This window comes from Magallana gigas, chromosome 5 (assembly GCF_963853765.1).
Source record: "Magallana gigas chromosome 5, xbMagGiga1.1, whole genome shotgun sequence".
In the NCBI taxonomy this organism is placed as follows: domain Eukaryota; kingdom Metazoa; phylum Mollusca; class Bivalvia; order Ostreida; family Ostreidae; genus Magallana; species Magallana gigas.
In genome coordinates, this window is record NC_088857.1 from 36706264 (window position 1) to 36727493 (window position 21230).

At 31.9% G+C, this 21230-nt stretch overlaps 3 protein-coding genes across 3 annotated transcripts; 1 reads left to right on the forward strand and 2 right to left on the reverse strand.

Annotated features, from left to right (window-relative positions):
* Positions 1-2464: 2464 nt before the first annotated feature.
* Positions 2465-6177, reverse strand: LOC105340495 (uncharacterized). The gene is made up of 3 exons (XM_011446558.4): positions 6037-6177; positions 4346-4659; positions 2465-3131 (listed from the first exon to the last, which is right to left on the reverse strand). The coding sequence occupies exons 2-3, from the start codon at positions 4632-4634 to the stop codon at positions 2971-2973; spliced, it is 450 nt and encodes a 149-aa protein (XP_011444860.1). The 5' UTR covers positions 4635-4659; positions 6037-6177; the 3' UTR covers positions 2465-2970.
* Positions 6178-9629: 3452 nt separating this feature from the next.
* LOC105340497 (alanyl-tRNA editing protein Aarsd1) lies at positions 9630-16632 on the reverse strand. The gene is made up of 13 exons (XM_011446560.4): positions 16479-16632; positions 15560-15688; positions 15003-15020; positions 13932-14073; positions 13552-13609; positions 12904-13063; positions 12469-12585; positions 11888-12021; positions 11518-11584; positions 11244-11329; positions 10882-10936; positions 10694-10788; positions 9630-9998 (listed from the first exon to the last, which is right to left on the reverse strand). The coding sequence occupies exons 1-13, from the start codon at positions 16515-16517 to the stop codon at positions 9827-9829; spliced, it is 1272 nt and encodes a 423-aa protein (XP_011444862.2). The 5' UTR covers positions 16518-16632; the 3' UTR covers positions 9630-9826.
* A 32-nt stretch (positions 16633-16664) lies between these two features.
* LOC105340496 (stromal cell-derived factor 2) lies at positions 16665-20674 on the forward strand. Its single transcript, XM_011446559.4, has 6 exons — positions 16665-16823; positions 17501-17616; positions 17840-17922; positions 18018-18157; positions 18543-18624; positions 18853-20674. The coding sequence occupies exons 1-6, from the start codon at positions 16733-16735 to the stop codon at positions 19019-19021; spliced, it is 681 nt and encodes a 226-aa protein (XP_011444861.2). The 5' UTR covers positions 16665-16732; the 3' UTR covers positions 19022-20674.
* The last annotated feature ends 556 nt before the right edge of the window (positions 20675-21230 follow it).

The window sequence follows — 21230 nt, forward strand, 5'->3', positions numbered from 1 at the left end:
GTAATTGAATGGTTTTTCTCGCATCACATGCATGCAATTTTACTATTGCAAAGTACAAAATATTGTCTCACAATTATGTTCAGCTATCAGCTACATTGAATTATAAATCAGCCATCAGCTACATTGTATTATAAATATGAAAAAATTGATTAAAGATTTTAATTGTGTTGTTTCAAGAATATCCCTTTTAATGACTTGTTGAATTTACAAAAATGAGCTAAACATAGTTTTATAGTTAATATTAAACTTGGTTCAGTGGCGGATTCAAGAGGGGGGCGCACCATACTCCTATTAATCATACTGCTTCTCGCAAAGAAAATGTACAACTTGCGAGCCTTTATCTTTTAATTATCAACCTTTTTGGAAACTCTTCGGATTTCTCTATAATAGACTGATTTCAACGGTGTAGTATGAAGAAAACTTGTGGGTTCAATGTGTAACGTATATAGAAAACCCATTTTAGTTTATACGCTCTCCGTGGGTTCAAACGAGACCAGTTACCCACCTTCAAGTAATTAGTCACACTATCTATTGTTTTAACGACTCTTCCATGTTGTAATACAAAATACCCTAAAAGTGTCATGATGTAAATTTTGAATTTACCAGGTGGCAGTAAATACAAAATTTAAATGACAAAAGTATGAATTTGAAGCCTTCATTTTTACCCTACAAAATCTCTATAATTCATGAGCTTCCGGGGGTTTCGACGGCCCCAGACCGCCTGCCTAAAACTCAGTGGGCGCCCCGGGCCTCTTACCTCAAATCCTGGAACCGCCCCTGAGGTTTATCGTATGCACGTAAACTACATTTTACTCACTCACTCACTCAATCCTCTCTGCGCCATCAGGTGCTTGAGGCGTCTACAAGGCTTTCCACCTGGCTCGGTCTGCAGCAACTCTAGGTGCTGTCTCCATGGACAGGCCTCTGCTTTTAAGATCTTTAAGGGCAGTTCTTCTCCAGGTCTCCTTTGGCCGGCCTAAGTGCCGAATCGTTATAAACTTAATTAATTATAGTTATCATCTGTAAAACTATATTGAACGGATGTAAACTACAGTTTACGAATGCTAGTGTAAATTAATCTTTCTGAAAAAGCAGTAGATTTTGCGTCTGTTATAACTGTTAATCACAGTTTCACAATTCGCAAAGCTATATTTATTAGATAACTCTAATTATAATCAAGAGTTGTTAACCGTAGTTTAAAATCGTAAAATCAAATTGATCCTGCGGATAAACTATGTTTTGCAATCGGAAATAAGTGGTTGTTTTCAGTGTTAATTAATATAGTTATATTCTCCTTCACTTCGTTCGTCCGAATGTAAAATAATTATACTCTATTATAGTATGAATATCAGGTGCTGAACCATTAAAAATTACAAACTCATAAAATTAATATGAATCGCTGAAACATAGATTATTACGTTAACGATCATGGTTTACATAGTAACATGAAATATAGATTAACGTCGTTTACTTTACAGACCACAGTTCGTAAATAATAGTTTACAGTTGCACGATTACTTTACAATTAAATTAATTAGTGTCTAAAAATGAACTCAACATACCACATGCACATGTAGATTACAAGCTACTTGGCATCTCTCTCTCACATGAACATGTATATTACAAGCTACATGGCATCTCTCTCTCCTCTCTCTCTCTCTCACAAGTAGATTACAAGCTACATGGTATATCTCTCCTATCGCTTAGTTAATTAATTAATTTATTTATTATCTTTGTAGGAGAAGACCCATACAAGTTTGGTATATTTATTACAGCTAAGAAACAGTGAATCTGTGATCATAATGTCAACTCTCTCTCTCTATAAGTTTGTAAAATATAAAGAAAAGGAGCATGTTCATGTTTATTATTTGTTTGTTACAAAAAGAGTACAAAGACTTCTAGGTACAAATGTACATTGATATATTATATACAGACAAATATTGGAAGAATAATTAATTTGTTGCACTTGAAGATATCGTCGAAAAATGGCACATTCTATAGCAACATCATAAAAGTTATTCCCCTTGATTTTTAATCACATTCTTTTAAAAGAAAATTCCTTCTCAGTGAAGCTTGTTTTAATTTTGTGTAGGGTGAAGGGGGTGAGAAAATTGATATACCTGTATATAAAAATTAGCATTTTAATAAATGATTATTACATAAATCTAATTTAGCAAATGATAAAAAAGTTGAAAGGTTTATGAAGCATTTCATATTATTCACATTGCAACATACTGATTGATTTTTTGTCCAATTACATAAAAAATGGAACATTTAAAGGAGCTTGTAAAGAAGAAAGCAATAAAACTTTTTAAAAATGTTTTTAAGAGGTCAATACAATATATAATTCTTTTTCCATTCCATTCATAACAATTTGGTTTGCGGCATCCATGCAATGGAAAATCATATCCAACAATGATAAAATAATCACATGCTTTGATATGTCAATATAAAAATCATGATATTGATTAATGGGTACATTTACAAATGACAGCTAAAATTCATTGTTATATACAAAATATATATGCTAAAAATTTGTCAGACCAGTATAGTGTATTTATCTCAGAATGACATTAAAATATATGGCAGAATTCCCTTATGAAAACCCAGTTTTAGAAATTGCAAAAAAGCATACCAATAGAGTACCAGTATTTCCCTGACACTTTAAAAAAGAACAAATTCTAGCAGCATCAATAAATTACATACCGGTAATACTTATAAGGAAAAAAATATTTAAAATCAGAAATTTGATTCTTTGTAAATCTGAGCACTTTTCATATCTAAAGTACCTTAACCACAATATATATATATGTTGCATATATATCACTTTCATATATATTTTCACAGTCCTCCAAATACACATATTTCAACTGTCTGGACTATGTGTTCAAGTTCTAAGAATAATTATAAATATGAACCACATGCAAGAACTAAGGAATGTATCTTGTACAATGATTAGCCCAATGCCCTCTAGTAGTAGAACTTCATGTGGTAGTGGATGAGTTGTGCTGCTATCAGGAGCAGGACTATAATCATTGATATGATCCCACCCATCGCTGTGCCTTTGGCGTACGCCCCGTACTTGGACGCCTTGATGTATTTACACCTGTTGAAGTAGTCCTTGGACATTTCTGAAATTATTGAAAAATACATTCTTATGCCATCCTGATGTCGAGCAAATATGTGTGTAACTGAAAATTCTCAATTATCTCAAGAGTTCATGGATAGATCATATCAATGGCAAGACAAGGATTATTGATAGGGTTAATTGGATTTTCACTTCTGATATATGCTTTATGTACATTCACAGAGTCATTCATAGTAAGGTTGATAAATTGAAATATTCAGTTTTTCAGAATCTTGAATATAAGATGTACAGTATTTTTTTTTAAAGAAATGTTTCATTGGGTATGAACTTTGTATGTGATCAAATATGATTTAATTGGGAAACCCGAGTACCTTCCAGCTTTAAATGATTTGAAATCATCAAAAATCCTCTGATAATTATAAGCTTTATTCCTCTCTTCATCATGAGAGTGTGATAGACAGAAGAACAAAGCATAATTTGATATTATCAAATAAAGGACTAAGTGCGGTTTTATGCAATTTTTGCCCCCCAAAATCAAAGTATTAGAAAGAGCTTTAAAATAAGGTGAAAGATAGTTTAAATCATATTGGAAATAAAGGTGTAAAAGGTTATCACCACAGTGACGTCATAATGTAGAAATGACGTCATGAATATTGCATTATTTTGATAAATTGATGTTTTGTAGCAAAATATGGGTGTTTTCCGATGGTTTTTCGACTGGGAAACACCGAGCGCAGGATTGCTCAAGTACCATTTTTTAGCATAATATGTATAACTATCTGAAGAAAAACATATGTTAAAATCGCACTTGAGCAGACCTGCGCTCTATTCTTCCGAATGCAAAATATAGAGCAAAAATGAGAATATCTTCATTTGTTTGCAAATTTGCGGGAATTAGGTCATTTAAGTGACGTCATAGATAAACAGCGAGTGAGCAATGATGACTAAAATCATGATTAAAGTTATAGGCATCCTCTTTACAATGATTTGTGAAGATTTCATTTTCATACGATACTACTTAAAAATTGGTTGAAATCGGGGGCAGATATTTGACCATACCGCACATATTCCTTTGTGCATGCCATCTCTCTCTCTCTCTCTCTCTCTCTCTCTCTCTCTCTCTCAATGTCATTATCAATGATATGTGACAGGAATAATAAAAAAAGATTTTTTTATGGTTATGTAATTCTCATTCAGTCTCTATGAGCAAGATAAATTGTCTATAAAAGAGTTTTTTCTTTGAATACCAATACTCACGTGAAAGAAAAATTGCAATGACTCCAAAAATAGGATTTATGAATACAGAAAACATGGCAATTCCAAAATTATCAGCTGGTCTCTTTTCAGGGTTTGGTGCGTTTTGAACAATTGGGAGGAATGTTGAGGCCTGGGAGGGGGTGTACATGGACAGTAAACTCTTGTGACTGCCATAGGGGGTGATGGACGCCTGAGAGGAGTAGTAGGAGGGGTACTGTCGCAGTTCATACATGCTCCCCGTTTCCGACTCGGAGGCATAGCCCCGAGGCTGTGACAAATACTGTGACATGATGACAGTTGTTTACTGTGATAGTCTGAAATAGAAAAAAAAAATTGTTTTTGGTGAGTTATAAAGAACTGCAATTGCAAGCAAGTCAAAATTGTAAATATTTAATGCAATATCTATTCATTCTACTCCTTTTTTTCTTGCAACTTCAGGAAAAAGACATACTTAGTTATTTTAATCAGTATGTGCAAGGTCAGATTAAATTTTAGAACAGACACTGTAATAGTGTGATCACATTAATAACATGTTTATGGGAAAATTAAAATTTGCAAAGCAAAAGTACCCAGTAAGGTATTTTTTAGCTGTGTGTTTGAGAAGACACAGAGATATACTGAGGAGTCAGGACAGGAAATTTGTGTTGAAATATGTCTTATATTGGTGGATACATTGGGGGATCCCTAGAAACATACAACATTGCTGAAGCAAAGAAATTTCCAGTCAGTAACCAGAGATATAAATAACATTTATGAGATTGGCAACTGATTGAAATCTTGCTGTCCCTGTTGTTTAAATCAGGGTATCTTTCTAATAAAAAAATATATCAAAATATAAACAGCTAAATCCTACTACCAAAACATTCAAAATATTATATTTTCATGAGTTTATGTCTTATGAACAATATCAAAAGAGGAGTTTTAGGAGGCAGTCGTGGCTACCCATCATCCTAGATTTTGCTGGTGTTTTATAGCTGGCCTATATATTTTCTATATATCAGTCTTATTTTTCAATTTTTTGTCACAAAGATTTCTAAATTCTATGCACATTTTTCATAAAACAATAAACTTTTGGTTTAAGATCAATTTACTAATATGTAGTTCTCAAAGTAACGTCCATTTTTCAACAACAAAACACACTAATGGCGGAGTTGCCAATCTCTGTTATTTATGTCTCTGCAGAAACTGATTGTGTCTTTCCCAGCACACAGATTTAAAAAATTGCCATATTTATCTTCTTATAAAGTTTAGTAATGATATATCAAAATTTCAGATTTTCAATATTAAAAATAGAATAATTTTTACATCTGTATATTAAATATCTCATTTAGAATATTGTATCCTAAACATTGTTTTGAATTAAGTTTGGCTATTTGGTCCCAGCCTGGTAAAAGTTGCAAAGTAGTAAAAACAAAAAAGAAAGGAAAGTGGTTATTAATATAATGACCAAAAATACTTCATTGACAATTAAATATTTAGCTATTAGTATGAAACAACAAAATACTTTACATTTTAATTCAGTAAAAAACACCGAGATACCTGTGTGAACATAATATATAAACATTTATGCTGCGTGATTACCAAACGCGGAATTGAAACGCATTGCATTACCTGTGTTCAGGTATTGGTCACACAAGGGAACCTAAAACTCATTTATTAACTTTTATCATAATTGAAAATATTATTCTTACTCTTCTTGACGCTGAAGCTCTTGTCACATCTGCTTCAATTCAAACGTGAAACTTTTTTTCTACATTATTTTCAAACCATCCAGCCATTGCAGGTAAAACGGAAGTGAAGCGGAAGTTTATGAGTATATAAGTGGGCATGCGCACAGGTGAGAAATACATGACACATGAATCACACCTTTATTTTACGTTTGTATACTATTCAGTACCCCCACCCCCTTAAGAAACACAAAGGCAAATAACTTTGCATACACTAAACAGGAGCTATATGTTACAGACCTTTAAGTTATAAATATTATTTATTTATTTAAAATATTATTTATTTATTTATTTAAAATATTATTTATTTATTTATTTATTTAAAATATTATTTATTTATTTATTTATTTATTCAGCTATTCATTCATTTTCTATTCATTGTCTGCTGAAAAGTTAATACATTAAAATCGATTTTTATAAGTAAATAAATAAATGTAGAAAAATTATACTTCATACGACATAACATTGTATTGATTATGCATATGGAAAAACACTGAAATTCAATATATATGTTTTGGCCTGTGTGGTATACCAAATCTACGCATGCATCAATGGTATTTTAACTCTTATTTAAAACAAAAGATATAAATCTTATATCGATATTATCTAAAATTCTTTTTTTTTATCTCTCAATAGAATGTTGAATAATTGAGATACAAAATAATTTTTATTTACCTTAATCTTTAAAAAAAATTCTCGAGTAGTAGACAGCAACACATATGACCCCCCCCCCCCACCCAAAGACTGTCCATCTTTCTTATTTATACATTTAACCTCAAGCAATTTTTTTTGGTTGGGGTGGATGATAGATAAATATGGCACGCCAAATTCACAAAAATGAGCTAAACATAGTTTCACAGTCGATAAACTAGGTTTATCAGCTGTTAACTATAGTTTACGGATCCTAAACTATAGTTAACGATTGGTTAACTATAGTTTACATCTGTGAAACTATATTTCACGAATGTAAACTATAGTTTACGAATGATAATCATAGTTTATCTATCTGTAAAAAACGTTAACAATAGATTTTGCTGATAAATATATATTCACATTTGTTAATTATAATTTACAATCGTAAACTATAGTTAAGAGTTGTTAATTATAGTTTCACAAATCGTGAAACTATATTTATCAGACAAATTCACAAAAATGAGCTAAACATAGTTTCACAGTCGATAAACTAGGTTTATCGACTGTTAACTATAGTTTACGGATCGAAAACTATAGTTAACGACGTTAATCTATATTTCACGTTTGTAAACTATAGTTAACGCGATAATCTATGTTTCATATCTGTAAACTGTAGTTAACACTGAAAACAATCATTTGCGATTGTTAAACATAGTTTATCTGATAAATATAGTTTCACCATTGTGAAACTATGATTAACAACTCTAAACTATAGTTCACGAATGCAAGTTGTGCATAGTTTATCTGATAAATATAGTTTCACAATCGTGAAACTATATTTATCAACTCTAAGCTATAGTTTACGAATGTAAACTATAGTTTACAGATGTGAATCTATATCTACCAGCAAAATCTATTGTTAACGTGTATTTCCAGACAGAAAAACATAGATTTGCATTCGTAAACTATAGTTTACAGACGTGAAATATAGATTAACGTCGGTAACTATAGTTTATGGTCCGTAAACTATAGTTAACAGCCGATAAACCTAGTTTATCACTGTGAAACTATGTTTTGCTTATTTATGTGAATTTGGCGTGCTTTAGATTTGTAAACCGTAGTTTACTGATCATAAAACCCTATTTATCAGATAAACTATGTTTAACAACCGCAAATGATTGTTTTCAGTGTTAACTATAGTTTACAGATGTGAAACATAGATTATCGCGTTAACTATAGTTTACAGATGTGAAAAATAGATTAACGTCGGTAACTATAGTTTACGATCCGTTAACTATAGTTAACAGTCGATAAACCTAGTTTATCGACTGTGAAACTATGTTTAGCTCATTTTTGTGAATTTGGCGTGCCATAGATATACATTACAAATACAAATATTTTCGTTTCTTTACAAAAGAGTGATACATATTTTCCTTATTTATTAATTTACTTATTTTTTGCGCCAGCTCTGTTCCTGTTGCGATTTGTCTAAAACGCTTTAATATCAATATTACCTTTCACATATATCATAAATTTCAAACAGAAAAAGTGGGCAAGCTCACAACCCCATGCTTCTCCATTATTTGACAATTCTATTTGTACATAATAAATGGCAGGATAAGCATTAAGTACACAACATAAATTGAAATTAAAAGAGGCAAAAATCATTGCATGAATATGCTTATGTATACTTTTGTTTTTATAAAATAACAAAATACAATGGCCAGAATTTCCGAAATTATTCCCAGAAATATAATAAAAAGGAATTGGGAATTTCTTACCTTGCAATAATGTAGCCCTCTCCGATTTTTATATCTGATGTTAACTCCAAAAAGAAAATCAAAAAAATCGGGAGGGCTACATTATTGCAGCTAGGAATTTCTGGTAAAATGCACATACATATACACATATTATTTCCGAAATATCTATGAAGTTTCCCGAATTCCAATGCAGTACATCTTCCCAAGTCAACGGAGTTTCTTATAAACTGTTTCACACTATATTAATATTCAATATAGGCCAAAAATTCCCAATTCCCACAATTTTGACTAATGTTGAGTGGGGAGAATGTACAAAATATGACGTACGAAATTGATCTGACAGAAAATCTCTTCTATGCACGAACGGGAGCAATGAAATTGGTACCAATTCCAAAAATATTAAAAGTCCAATTTCATTGATATATTCAGTGACGTATATAATATCGGAAGGTTTACAGCAATGTGTTTACAATAAATCTTTCGTGTTAAAATATTATTTGATACTAAGATATCGACTCTAAGACACTCTTCGCAATGAACTACATTATACATGGACTTAATCTTTTGCAAGAGTTGTCTTTCTTTTCTTGAAAACAAAACAGTTTCAAATCCCTTTCTCATTTTGTCAAATAAGGATCTTCATGCGCGGATCCAGAAAATGTTTCGGGGGGGGGGGGGGGGGGGGGGTCTGACGATTTTCTGCGTTTGCCGGGGCGGTGGGGGTTCCGAGGCATATTTTTGGTGATTTTACAATGCAAATTTAAAGAAATGGGAATTTAGCAGGAAGCGAGGGGGATCTGCTGGACCCCCCCTCCCCCTTCTAGATCCGCTCATGATCTTGTTTAGTTATATAGTACACTTTATATCGAGTGAAGGGATAAGAGGAACAAAGCTCAGAAATATTTCCTTTAAAAAAACTCCCATAAATAATAACTTTGATATTATATCAGTTGGAAATAACAAAAGTTTCAATGATATATATTATTTGATACATGTTCACTGAATATACTCCTATACTCCAGTACCATTCTCCTTTCGACTTTCCCTAAATTAAGAATAAACTTATACTGTATATATTTAAACAAAAGAACTTGTCCAACAACTTTGCATCTGTTATCCAATGTATTTCCAATAATTTCAGATTTAAATTGAGTAAGACGATAAAATATGTTTTATCAAAGTTTTATACAATAATCCAGCTTAAAATTCAGTTTAAAATGCACACATTTATAAAAAATAGGCACAACATTTTGTATAACAACTTCTCTTTCTGAAACAGATTTGATAGAAATCAACAAACATGTAAATGATATACAGATAAGTAACAATGGTGTATTGATGTGTAAAAGTCTGGGCTTTTATTAAGGTTCTTTCTCCTGTGAACTGTTGTCCTGACTCTTCACCTGACTGTCTTTTGAGGACAACGTTTCCTGGATTAACTTTTCAGCCTTCCCTTTCTGTGACAGTTTATTGGCCTTGCCTTGGTAATTCCCTCTGTTAATGGAACCCTTTCCATTCAGAATTTCTGCCACCCTGAGACAAAGAACAATCAGTAATATCTTTATTTGTTTACCAGGAACTCACTACAGACACAAACATTTTGACTATATCCCGTTGCCTGTCCATCCCTTCTTTCATTTTGTACCTTAAATTTTTTGTACAATCACATGAAATCAATACTGTATGTGATAATTTAACAGTAAATTTTCTATAGGTCCTATACTGAAATTTTGAAAACATGAATTACTTTTTTTTCCAATATCACATTTAACAAAAAAAAAAAAATTCAAAGTCATGTACATGAAATGTAAACCAACTTATATTTGTGTGCAAGAAAACTTCACAAGGTGCAAGAGATATTCTTCATTGTGATTTTTTCTTGCCAAAACAATTAAGTTATCCAATATCTATTTTATTTACATTAAGAATATATATATATATAGACTAGGATGCTACAATTATAGTCACTGACATGACCTTGAACCAATTTCCCATTTGTAAATCACGCAATAAATAATACATAAATTAAAGTTGCCACAAAAATGGGATTGCAATAAGACATGAATAAGTCTGCTTAAAAAAGTAATAAAAAGTTGAAATTCTTGTCTTGATGATGAATCAGTGTTTTTTTTAGAGGAGAATAAAATTAGCCACTGAACCTGAAAAATATAACTGGTACATGTACAAGGTAAACAAATTTACAAAAAACCTCTCAAGCTGAGTCTTACTTTGGTCCAACCTCCTTGATGAAAATCTCTGGCCCTGATAGTAAGAACAGGCCCGCACCTTTCTCATCCCCGACTGTCAAGAAGCAGATCTTCTCCTGTGAAAAATAAGTTACGTACAAAATTAAGTTGGTCTGTTTCATTCATCTGTCCTTTAAAGCTGAAATCAAGTCAGGAAGTAAAGCACTCACAGGATTGGCCACTTGCTGGACAATGATGTTCATAAACTCCAAGTCTCCCTCCTTCCTGCGAAATACAAGCAGCTGTTTTTATTATATTGTACATTCCTTATCTTATGCAAGTTCTTAATTTGGCAATTCTTCTGCTTTGTATCAAATAGCAAGACTGCAAAATTGCCAAATTCTAATATTATTTCATAATGTTCACAACTGCCAGAAAATTACAGACTTGTTAGGTTTTAAAATCTAGGATGAATGCTTCTTGCAATTTTACAAATACCTATTCCTCATGTTTAATTAAAAATCTACAGTATACAAACAGACAAAACAGTTGGTTTGACACTTATAATGATCGATTCAGACCTACAATGTACCTGTGAAGACTGAGGAAAGAATTACTGTCAGCTTTGAACTTTTGACCCTCGAATACAGCAAGATCTCGTAAAAGTGATGTAACATACTGAAAACAAATAATAGCATGGTTCTATAACAATTATATGTGCCGGTACCTAAGGGATAAACATTGTACTGGTGGTTGAATGAGCATGTGTAAAATCTACCCCATTCTTTTCTCTTGTTCAAAATATGTGCAAGCTCAGTAATGTCTTTAATTAGTACAATTTAGACACTGAAAGGTTAGGGAATTACCTTCTGATTCATCTTGCATCCTTTCACAGCCTTATCTGCTAGTTCATAGTGATCATCAAGAGGTCCCCTATGTAAACAAGTACAAATTCAACACCTATGGTATACTGAAACATGCCTAAAATTTACATTCCAAAGAACATGACAATCTGGATTTTAAAACAAACAAATGTATTAGGTCTCAGTAGTTAAGTGGTTAGAGTGCTGGCATGGTAAGCCAGGGCTCTGGGTTCGAGTACCAGTTGAGACAACTTTTCACCATCTGTTACGAAAACTGAATTCCCTCTCAATATCAACAAAAATTTTGTAATAATTCATTAAAAGTAAGTTATTTCATAGTCAGAAAAAAAATTGGGCTGTGATTCATACTTACTTAAGCAATGTTGTGAGTGACCTTTCAACTTTGACACATCGACCTAAGTATCGAAGCACACGACCACCTGCCACAAACATCAGATTGATTCTGTCCTTTTTCTTGCCTTTTTCCGTCCACAACAATTTGATCATCTACAATTGTTCCACACAAACTGATAACGTGAACTACTGTAACATGTGTAAATTCCTAATTAAACGCGAGGAATTAATATCCGCGTAAAATCGCGAGAAGCATCCTTCGCAAATTTAAAAATCTTGCCATTATTTTCTGAGAGTTGAAAACTATATTAAGAAATTAGGAGAAAAGTTCAACGTTTGCGATTTTATATTCTCGCGATTTGATACACACCAGCGGGATCACGGAATTAAGTACTCGCGTAATATAAGGAATTTACAGTATACTATTCCCCTTTCTATAATTCTGTGATTTGATTTACCGATACAAATATGACATTAAGATGCTGACACAAGTATTTCCCATTATTTCACACAATCATCTTCCCTAGCCAAGGTTTTCTGTTCCCATCGTCTATTTCTGTGATTTGAAGATACAACAATAGGACGATTAAATACACTGACCTGTAGGTGAGAGAGATTAGAGACATGAGTTCCGCAGCAGAGAGTTGAATCTATTCCATCTATAATGAGAACGCGGACAGGTCCAACGTGGTCATCTGGTAGTCCTCGGCAACGAAACTGTAGCCAATAAAAGATAACTTAGATTCTAAAACAGCACCATATGCATTCAGATTCTACTGGTAAATGTGTAAGCTTGCATTACAAAAATGACTTCAAATATAGAACATGTACAGTAATTTGAGAAGAATTTCTATATTTAACCTTATGTGAAGTCAATGACCTTTTAATTTAAAATTAACACCTTGGAACAAAAAAGAATTTTCTGGGTATTTTAGTCTATGTAAAGTTTAATTATTAAATCAATGATTGATGACCATCTGATGTACCATACATGTGTTTTCTTTTATAAGGCATCAATATTTTACAGCTGCTGACCTGTTTGAGTTCTGGGTCGTCTTTGTCGTGGTACAGATGAGGTGTGACAGGAATGCTGGCCAGGATTCTCTCGTTGACCTCATTTTCCAGATCTTCTACCTGCTTGTCAGTCAGGGATGGAATGTCCAGCTCAATGGAGGATATGTTTTCACCCAGACACCTAGGGATCACACCAAATACAAATCATGATGAAGTGTTAACTGTTTGTAAGACGGATAATTTACTACTGTCTATTTAAATGGTGATTTCTCTTATAGACATACTGTAAACCAACTTTCCTTAAAAATTTGAAATGTTGATTTCGCAATTTATAAGTAAAAAATTAATTTTCAGAGACTAATTTTTGTGACACTCAATAATTTTGATAATTAAAATACAGCACTTGTTTGAAGTCCTAAGGAATATTCATCAAAACAAGGTTCTATTGTTACCAGTTAATGAAATTCATGTTTACGGCATATGATTTAACTGCTATCGTAATTGCTATTTTTGCAGTGATCAGATAGCCTGTAAATTAACACTGCATTTAAATTTTTATCTGTAGAAATATCCTATTACAACACTATTTTATAGATTTTAAAGAAATAAGAATAAAATGTGGAAAATGTATGTATAAACAGATTGTAATATGAATGCAAAGTTCCTCACCATGAAGTTGTTGGGCAGCCATACATTTTTTCTGCTATTGCTGTGATCAAATGCTGTCCTGTAACAACGAATTGTAATGGGTAAACATTCACATTTTTTATTTTTTCCTATTCAGCCACTGCTTCAGTAATTTAGGTTAGAATTTACATAATTTACTATTATAAAACAAATCAAATATACTGGACTAAAAAATAAGAAGTTTTTTTTTAAATAATTATGATTATTAAATAAAATAAGACTTTAAAAATCCCCACAATACTTGGCAAAATCTTTTGTGTAATTCTCTTTTTATCTTACTTGCAGTACATTTATAGCAAGGGGTGCAAGAGATTTATAGGCTTTCATTCTGAAAGTTTAAAAGATCTGCCTTTTATATAAACCTGTATGTTGCTGCATGTGGTCAAACCTCCTGTTCCAGTCTACTTTGAGATTAACTTCTGACCCTGGCTGTATCTCCTTGGTGACAAAATTTACAGAATCGGCACCACGCCTTGTGATGCGTAAAACTTCTACATCATTGATCTAGACAAACAGAATTTATGAATGACGCATTCTTACTACTTGTATAAAGTAATATGCTGATATCATGGTTTAGTAGTAAATAATGACAGACAATAGCGAGAAAATAAGCATTTCATTTACAGCTGATTTCCACCTTTTCAATGGATGAAAAATACTGTAATTCACACAACGTTTAAGTAATAGAGTGAAAGTATTCAATAATTTATATGTAAATATTCTATAATGTGACATATCATTTGGCTTGGAGTAAGCACGTAGGTAATTGGAGCCAATGGTATTTCTCTTTTTTGTTCTCTATTCCTGTATTTCAGAGTGAAATGGAGCAAATTCTTTTGATTAGCGGTAATTCCGACCATGGAAAAACTATTATGCTGAATTCAATATACAGGTTTTTGAATACTCCATTTTGAAAAGCCACTCATTGGCTACACTAATATTTCAGATATGACAAACCTGACTTTTATATATATGATAATATTTGCTGATGAATGAAATGCAATTCTTTCAATTTACTCTAACATTTACTGACATGAATGCATGCAATTTTTTTTGGATTAAAAAACAAGACCTTTGAAATTACATTCCTTAATGAACTCTTACAGTTTTTTTGTTTTTTTTGTAGACATTTTGGGTTTTTATATGATGTTTAACATCACTTGCAGTTTGTTTTCATTTTCATTTAAATGTCATATGCCAGAGAGAAAACAGCATAGAGGTTCTGAATGCCAAGTGAACTATAACCTGTAACACACTTATGCTTCAATTAATATAATTGTGTAGCTTAAAATCATTTGCAACTATTTTCCAAAGTGTTTGATTCACTACAGTAAATGACACATAACTGCTTAATTTACGTAAAGTACATATATACCTGGATGTCTGTAATGTTAACAATACTGTTAAATTACAAATAATAAAAATCTTCTTACCGTTCCTCTATCATCTGGCTGTTAAAAAAAATGAAAGAAAAAAAAATTATACAAATGATGATACTTTATTCTGGTAACAAAAACTATGATACAATAATTACACAATAAAATTAAAGTACCAGTAACGCTTGTACATGTATATACGGGTACTACCAAGGCTACTAAAGGAGCAGAGCAGAACATAGAGTAGAATAGGAGCAGAGCAGATCGTAGAGTAGAAGAGGAGCAGAGCAGTTCATAGAGTAGAAGAAGAAGAGAGGAGGGGATCATAGAGTAGTTAAGTAGAGGAGAGGAGCGAATCGTAGACCCTTTGCTAGCCAGGATAAAAAGCAGAATGCACTGATTTGTGGTTTCATTTCAATATATTAAAATTGGAATGAATTTTTTCCTTAGAATAGCATGCGCATTGCCTTGAGGGTTTTATTTTGATATACACGTATTAAAATTGGCAAGGATTGTTATTGAGGAAATTAGTTTTGATCAAAAGTTGTTGCGATAGAAAGGTTTTGTTATTCCCCGTTCTACCTTCTGGTTTATTCTTTACATCTTCTACAGACCTGTCCTCCACCCTCCGGGAACAATATGGTGTCCTCGAGGATCACTTCATAGCCCCGTAACTTGTCCTTCTTACTTTTTCCAGGTACTGCCAATTCTGCAGGAGTACAGCTTTTCACTTTCGTCTGAAACTTAAAAAGAGAATAAAATGAAAAATTACCAGTCAAAAAAACACATGGTAATGGAAAGATGCAGTATGATTGAGTTTAAATTTGAATATTAATTTACATTCAATGAGTATTTCTTTCAGACAAAATTAATTGCTGTTCTTTTAAACCATAATCATGGCATTTATTTTGGTATTCTCAGCCAGTCTCAGAGTCGAAATCTAGAAAAATTTTCAGTCTGGACAAATTTAATTGAGATTATAGTCTGTCCAAATATTTTTATGTAGAACATTTGGATGATTTTTAATAAAAAAAACAACATATAAATGCAACTGAAATCAATGAAAGAGAAAATATCTAACATATCCTCATTGACACACTATCAGTTTTTGTAAACAGACTCCTTACGGAGATTTATAATTGGAAATGTTGACATCTTTTCTCCATTTGAAGTCACTCAGAATAACTCCCACAATTTTTCAACGTTGTTATCTGGGTACTTTCATTTCTAATGTAATGCAGAATCCCCGTATACTGTTTATTTTTCACTGTTTTAGCCGAGTATTAAAACCTGACTAGCAAGAGGGGGCATTTCAAAGCAGAAATCTTGGGGGTTTTATACACTATTGAATGAACATGGTTTGAAACTTGAAGTATTAATAAATATCGCATAATTTCAGAAAATGTGCATAAAATATCTTTGGAGAGAGTATAGGATTTTGGTTTTTCACAAACACTTCTCTATTATCTTCGATTATCAATTTCAATGGAGAATACATGCATTTATTATTTTCACGTAAAGTGGACAACTTACCTCCTTGCAATAACTATTTTGTTGACAAGCAAGAGCCATTTCCAAAGTTCAGTAAGTTTGCTATGTTTATAATGTTATATGACACTACCAAAACCAAACTGAAAGTGAAAGAAGATTTACAGTAACCAATGAAAATGGATCACGTTGCCGGTGAGAACTCTTTTGTCAAGAAGATTCAGAAAGTTGTTATCTTATCAGAACTTCTTTTGATTTTTCCCTAGGTTTGAAGATAAATAAAGTGGTTTCCGTCAAACATGGAGGAGTACCTTGGTCTTGGGGCTGTGACTGCAATGAAAAGATTTTTCGTGTTGATTTCTTTAACTGTCTTATTTGACAGAACGTCGGGTATAAACATTTTTTATAGAACATTTTGTTGACAGTTTAATTTTAGAGGTATACTAAATATTGGTTAGCTTAAAAGGCCGATAAAGATGATTATCATTTTCAAATTGAATTTATGATTTAAAATTCTATTGTCATATGATATGTAATTTGATTAAAAATGTGTGACTAATTGTGGGTTAGTATATTGTTGATAAAGCATACTTTCATATGAGAAGGAATGTACCGGTAATTTAATCTAACCAGAGACATAAGAAACATGATAAATGTTATTTATGTCTTTGATCTAACTTTGTGTTTATTTAACTTTGAGGGATTTCTTAACTTCATACAGTGATTGAGTGCTTTTTCAAATCTTGCTGTTTAGTTTGTCAATCTGACTGTAGAAAAAGTCAAAAGTCAACATTTTCACAGCTTGAAATTATGGTACAGCAATGGTTGAATAGTAAAAAAAGAAAATATATATTATATACTGGTGGTACTTACAACTTCCTATTCTCTTTTTCAAAGAGATTAACATATAAGATTTTGTTATAACAATCTGATGCTCCTCTGATTGCGCCAATGCAGCATTCACCTTGCAATGAAGTCATTGAAAACAACAGATGATGTCTTTTGTAATATCTGTATGATTAATTCTGCTGTGTGAAATAAACATTTTTCATCTCTTTTTTCATTAGGAGGATTTGATTATGAGTATGTTTCATGTGGATCAACATTGAAGCTGAAAAATAATTACCACGGAGTTCGTTTACATTCCCATGATGTTAAATATGGATCAGGAAGTGGACAGCAAGTATGTTAAGTTGTTAACACATTAAATAGAGAACATGTTAAACATTGCTTAACAAATGCACTTAGATTCTTAAGCTGCACATATTTAAGCAAAAGCTTAAGCTTGTTGTGTGTATTCATAAAATTTTTGAAAAAAAAAAATTGGCATATACAAGATTTGTACATCTTAATTTTTGCCATGAAAACTTAGCAAAATTGAATGGTTTTCTATTTTCGTATTCTAGTCTGTAACAGCAGTAGATTCAACTGATGACCATAACAGCTACTGGCAAATAAGAGCCAAAACTGGGACAGAATGTATAAGAGGGTAAAATTTGTTATTTTTATTTAACTCTGTGACTTACGATTTTATTTGGCTACAAAGTCAAATGCAATATATACCTATTTTCTTCCATTCTGTAGAAATCCCATTAAATGTGGACAAACTGTCAGACTTTTGCATGTCTCCACTCGAAGAAATCTACACAGTCATCATTTCCAGTCACCTTTGTCCAGAAATCTAGAAGTCAGCGCCTTTGGAGAAGAAGGAGAGGGAGACGAAGGTATACAAAAAATATATACAATGTATATAAAGGAAGATGAAAGTAATATACCTGTATCACTGGATTTTTCTGAGGGTCACTATTTTTTGCAAACTTTAAAAGTATCATCTTAAATGCAAAAAAAAAAATCAATCACAAAGTCATCAATTTGAAAAATCAGGTAGCAACAATCAAATACCTTTATTCAACTATTCATACAAAAATTTGCACCTGTATGAATAACAATTTAATTACTGGTATACAATATGCATCCACACAATAAATTTGCTGTTTGACATCATGATATGAGATTTAGATAGATCGATGCAGGTATGTCAATAAGTAATGTCATGGAAGAAACAAATTCAATTGTAAATTTATATATAATATATGCCCTCTTTTTCAGGGGATCACTGGGTTATTACTTGCTCAGGGAAATACTGGAGTAGAAATGAAAAGATTCGGATAAAAAATGTTGTTACTGAAAAGTAAGTTTACATTTTTCATGCCTAAACTTTACTCTTTTATCTCTACTGGCCATTCTTGGTATTTTATTTCTAACTTCAAGATAAATTTTATTGCAAAGAAAGCAATGCAATGGTAGGCATATTAAGGAGTGGGGAAGCTGGTACATGGCTTATGGAAGAAAAAATGGATTTGTATTTATCTAAGAAAATGTATATATACTAATAAGAATTTGTTTTCCTATCTCACAGTTACTTGCATGTTGCTGGGGACACTTTTGGTCGACCGATCCATGGTCAGAGAGAGGTCAGTGGGTACCCCACCCCCTCCGAGATGAATTACTGGCAAGCAGCTGAAGGTATTTTCATCAAACCGTCTGAACAACCTCAAGGATCAAAGAATACTCATGATGAATTGTGATGAAAAATGGAACTTAGTAATACTTTTACTATTTAATTGTGGGAATTTCTTTTGTGGGTAATTGTTTTGTATGAAGAAGAAAAAAAATTATGACTGTGTGATATAATTGAAACAGAAATATTTTTCCATGTAGTACGTATGTGTTGTTCTGTTAAAATTTATTCTTTGATATGGAACCATATTGCAGTACTTTGGTCTTGAAGCACATACCTGTGTGCAATCAATTTCAAACCATCAATGCTTTGTCTCTTTCTTACTGTAGTGTGTTGTATGTTTGATATCATCAAGCCATTTTTATTCCATCTCAGTATACATGTATCTGTTAGTATTTTTAGTCATTTTCTCAACTCCATCTGACATCAAACATCGAAATATTGTCATCTCCAAGTCTTTTTCACAAGTTTTTTCGATTTTATCTCAATTTATTTGTAGTATTAATGTGAATGTTGTGTAGAAAACATGCAATCAAAATTGAAAAATTTGGGTTTTTTGTCTTCTTGATAAAATGTGGGTTAAAAGAAAATATGTATGAATATCAGGTTAAATGTTTTATTGTTGTTTATAGTTCATAAACTACTGCTTTTATTAGTCTGTTTTTGTTATTATGTTTTTGGTTGAAAATTATAATTTTCTAAATAAAAAAAGTTCTTAATTATAAAAATACCATAAAAACAAACCCAAGGAACACAAAAAGGGTTCAAATTACAAATGTACTTTAAAGGTATTTGGTTTAGGAGGAAGAACTTTATACGAGTACCTGATATATGTATAAAAATAGATTAATCATACAATAGATCAAATGTGATAGATGAATATACATGTACATAATGAGAGAAAAATGTAATTACCGGTAAACAAATATTCTTTAGACTAAGAAAAGAGCTAAATGTGTGATAATATAGAAATAACCATGAAAAGCATATTTAATTTTCACTCAGCTCTATAAAAAGGTGGTCAAGGCTTTAATATTTAAGATTTTTGTATTCATTTAATATATATACCCATTTACTCTGTATTGCAAAATTTCAGAGAAAAAGGTGCATAATTGCAGTACATAGTATTTGACATAGACGATGTGAAAAAATGCTCAGGTATAAATCAGTTTCTCTTATTTAGTTATGAAATCTTACATCATATTGGCAATGTACATGTATACGCACTGTCCTTCTTATCTCTATTTAAGAATGTTTCTTATATTTAATAAAGAGTTACTGATAACGTATTTTACTTGTTAGTTTAAAAAATTCAACCCTCATTCATTATGCACATTTAAATGCTTTATATTTTAATTAATAAATGTGTACTGACTATATAGTACAGTACATGTAGATCTACTAAGTGTTAATGTCTGCATGTTGATTATTTCATAGAAAACAAAATGTTTCCAAGTCATGGGTATCTCTATCTTGTTTGAAGTACATGCTGTGCTTCACTCTATACTTCAAAATAAATTTAATTATTATTTAGATTGCATAATATGAACAAAACCTCATCAATTATTATAGAGAACTCAATTATTGTGGGATTGAGTTCTTATTTTGATCTGTCTGTAGTTCAAAGCTTTACTTGCCTTAACAATACTTTGTAATTATAATCTGTCATTATGCAATGCAACACACAATAAAGAAAAGGAAAAAAATAACAAAGGAAAAAGATCTGACATTGTTGCATAATATTTATTTTGTTCATTATTAGGCTGTAGGGATAGTTTTTCATTTTGTGCAAGTTCTAAAAGTTAAAAAATTCCATGTGGAGGTTTCCCCTCCATTAAAAACCCCCAATTTTTAGAATTCAGGCACGTAGCATCGTTTTTGAAAGTGGGGGGGCCAGACCCATCCAAAAAATCTTGACAAGCAAAAAAAAAAAAAAAAAAAAAAAAAAAGGAAATTTAAAGTTTCCAAAATCTTCAAAATCCTAATCCGTGGGGGGGGGGGGGGGGGGCTCAACTATGCTTCCAAAAAAAATTTTTCCCTTCCAAAAATTTTGAAACTCCTAATCCGTGGGGGGGGGGGGGGGGGGACTCCAATTTTACTACTCATTTCCTTATTTTCATATCAATTTTTTACTACCTTCCAAAAAAGTGGGGGGGCCAACTCCATTATAATTCATTTCTTTATATGTAAATTTTAAAAAATTTGTTGCTGCAAGAAAAAGTGGGGGGGCCAGGCCCCCCCTGGCCCCCCCTGATGCTACGTGCCTGGAATTGGTT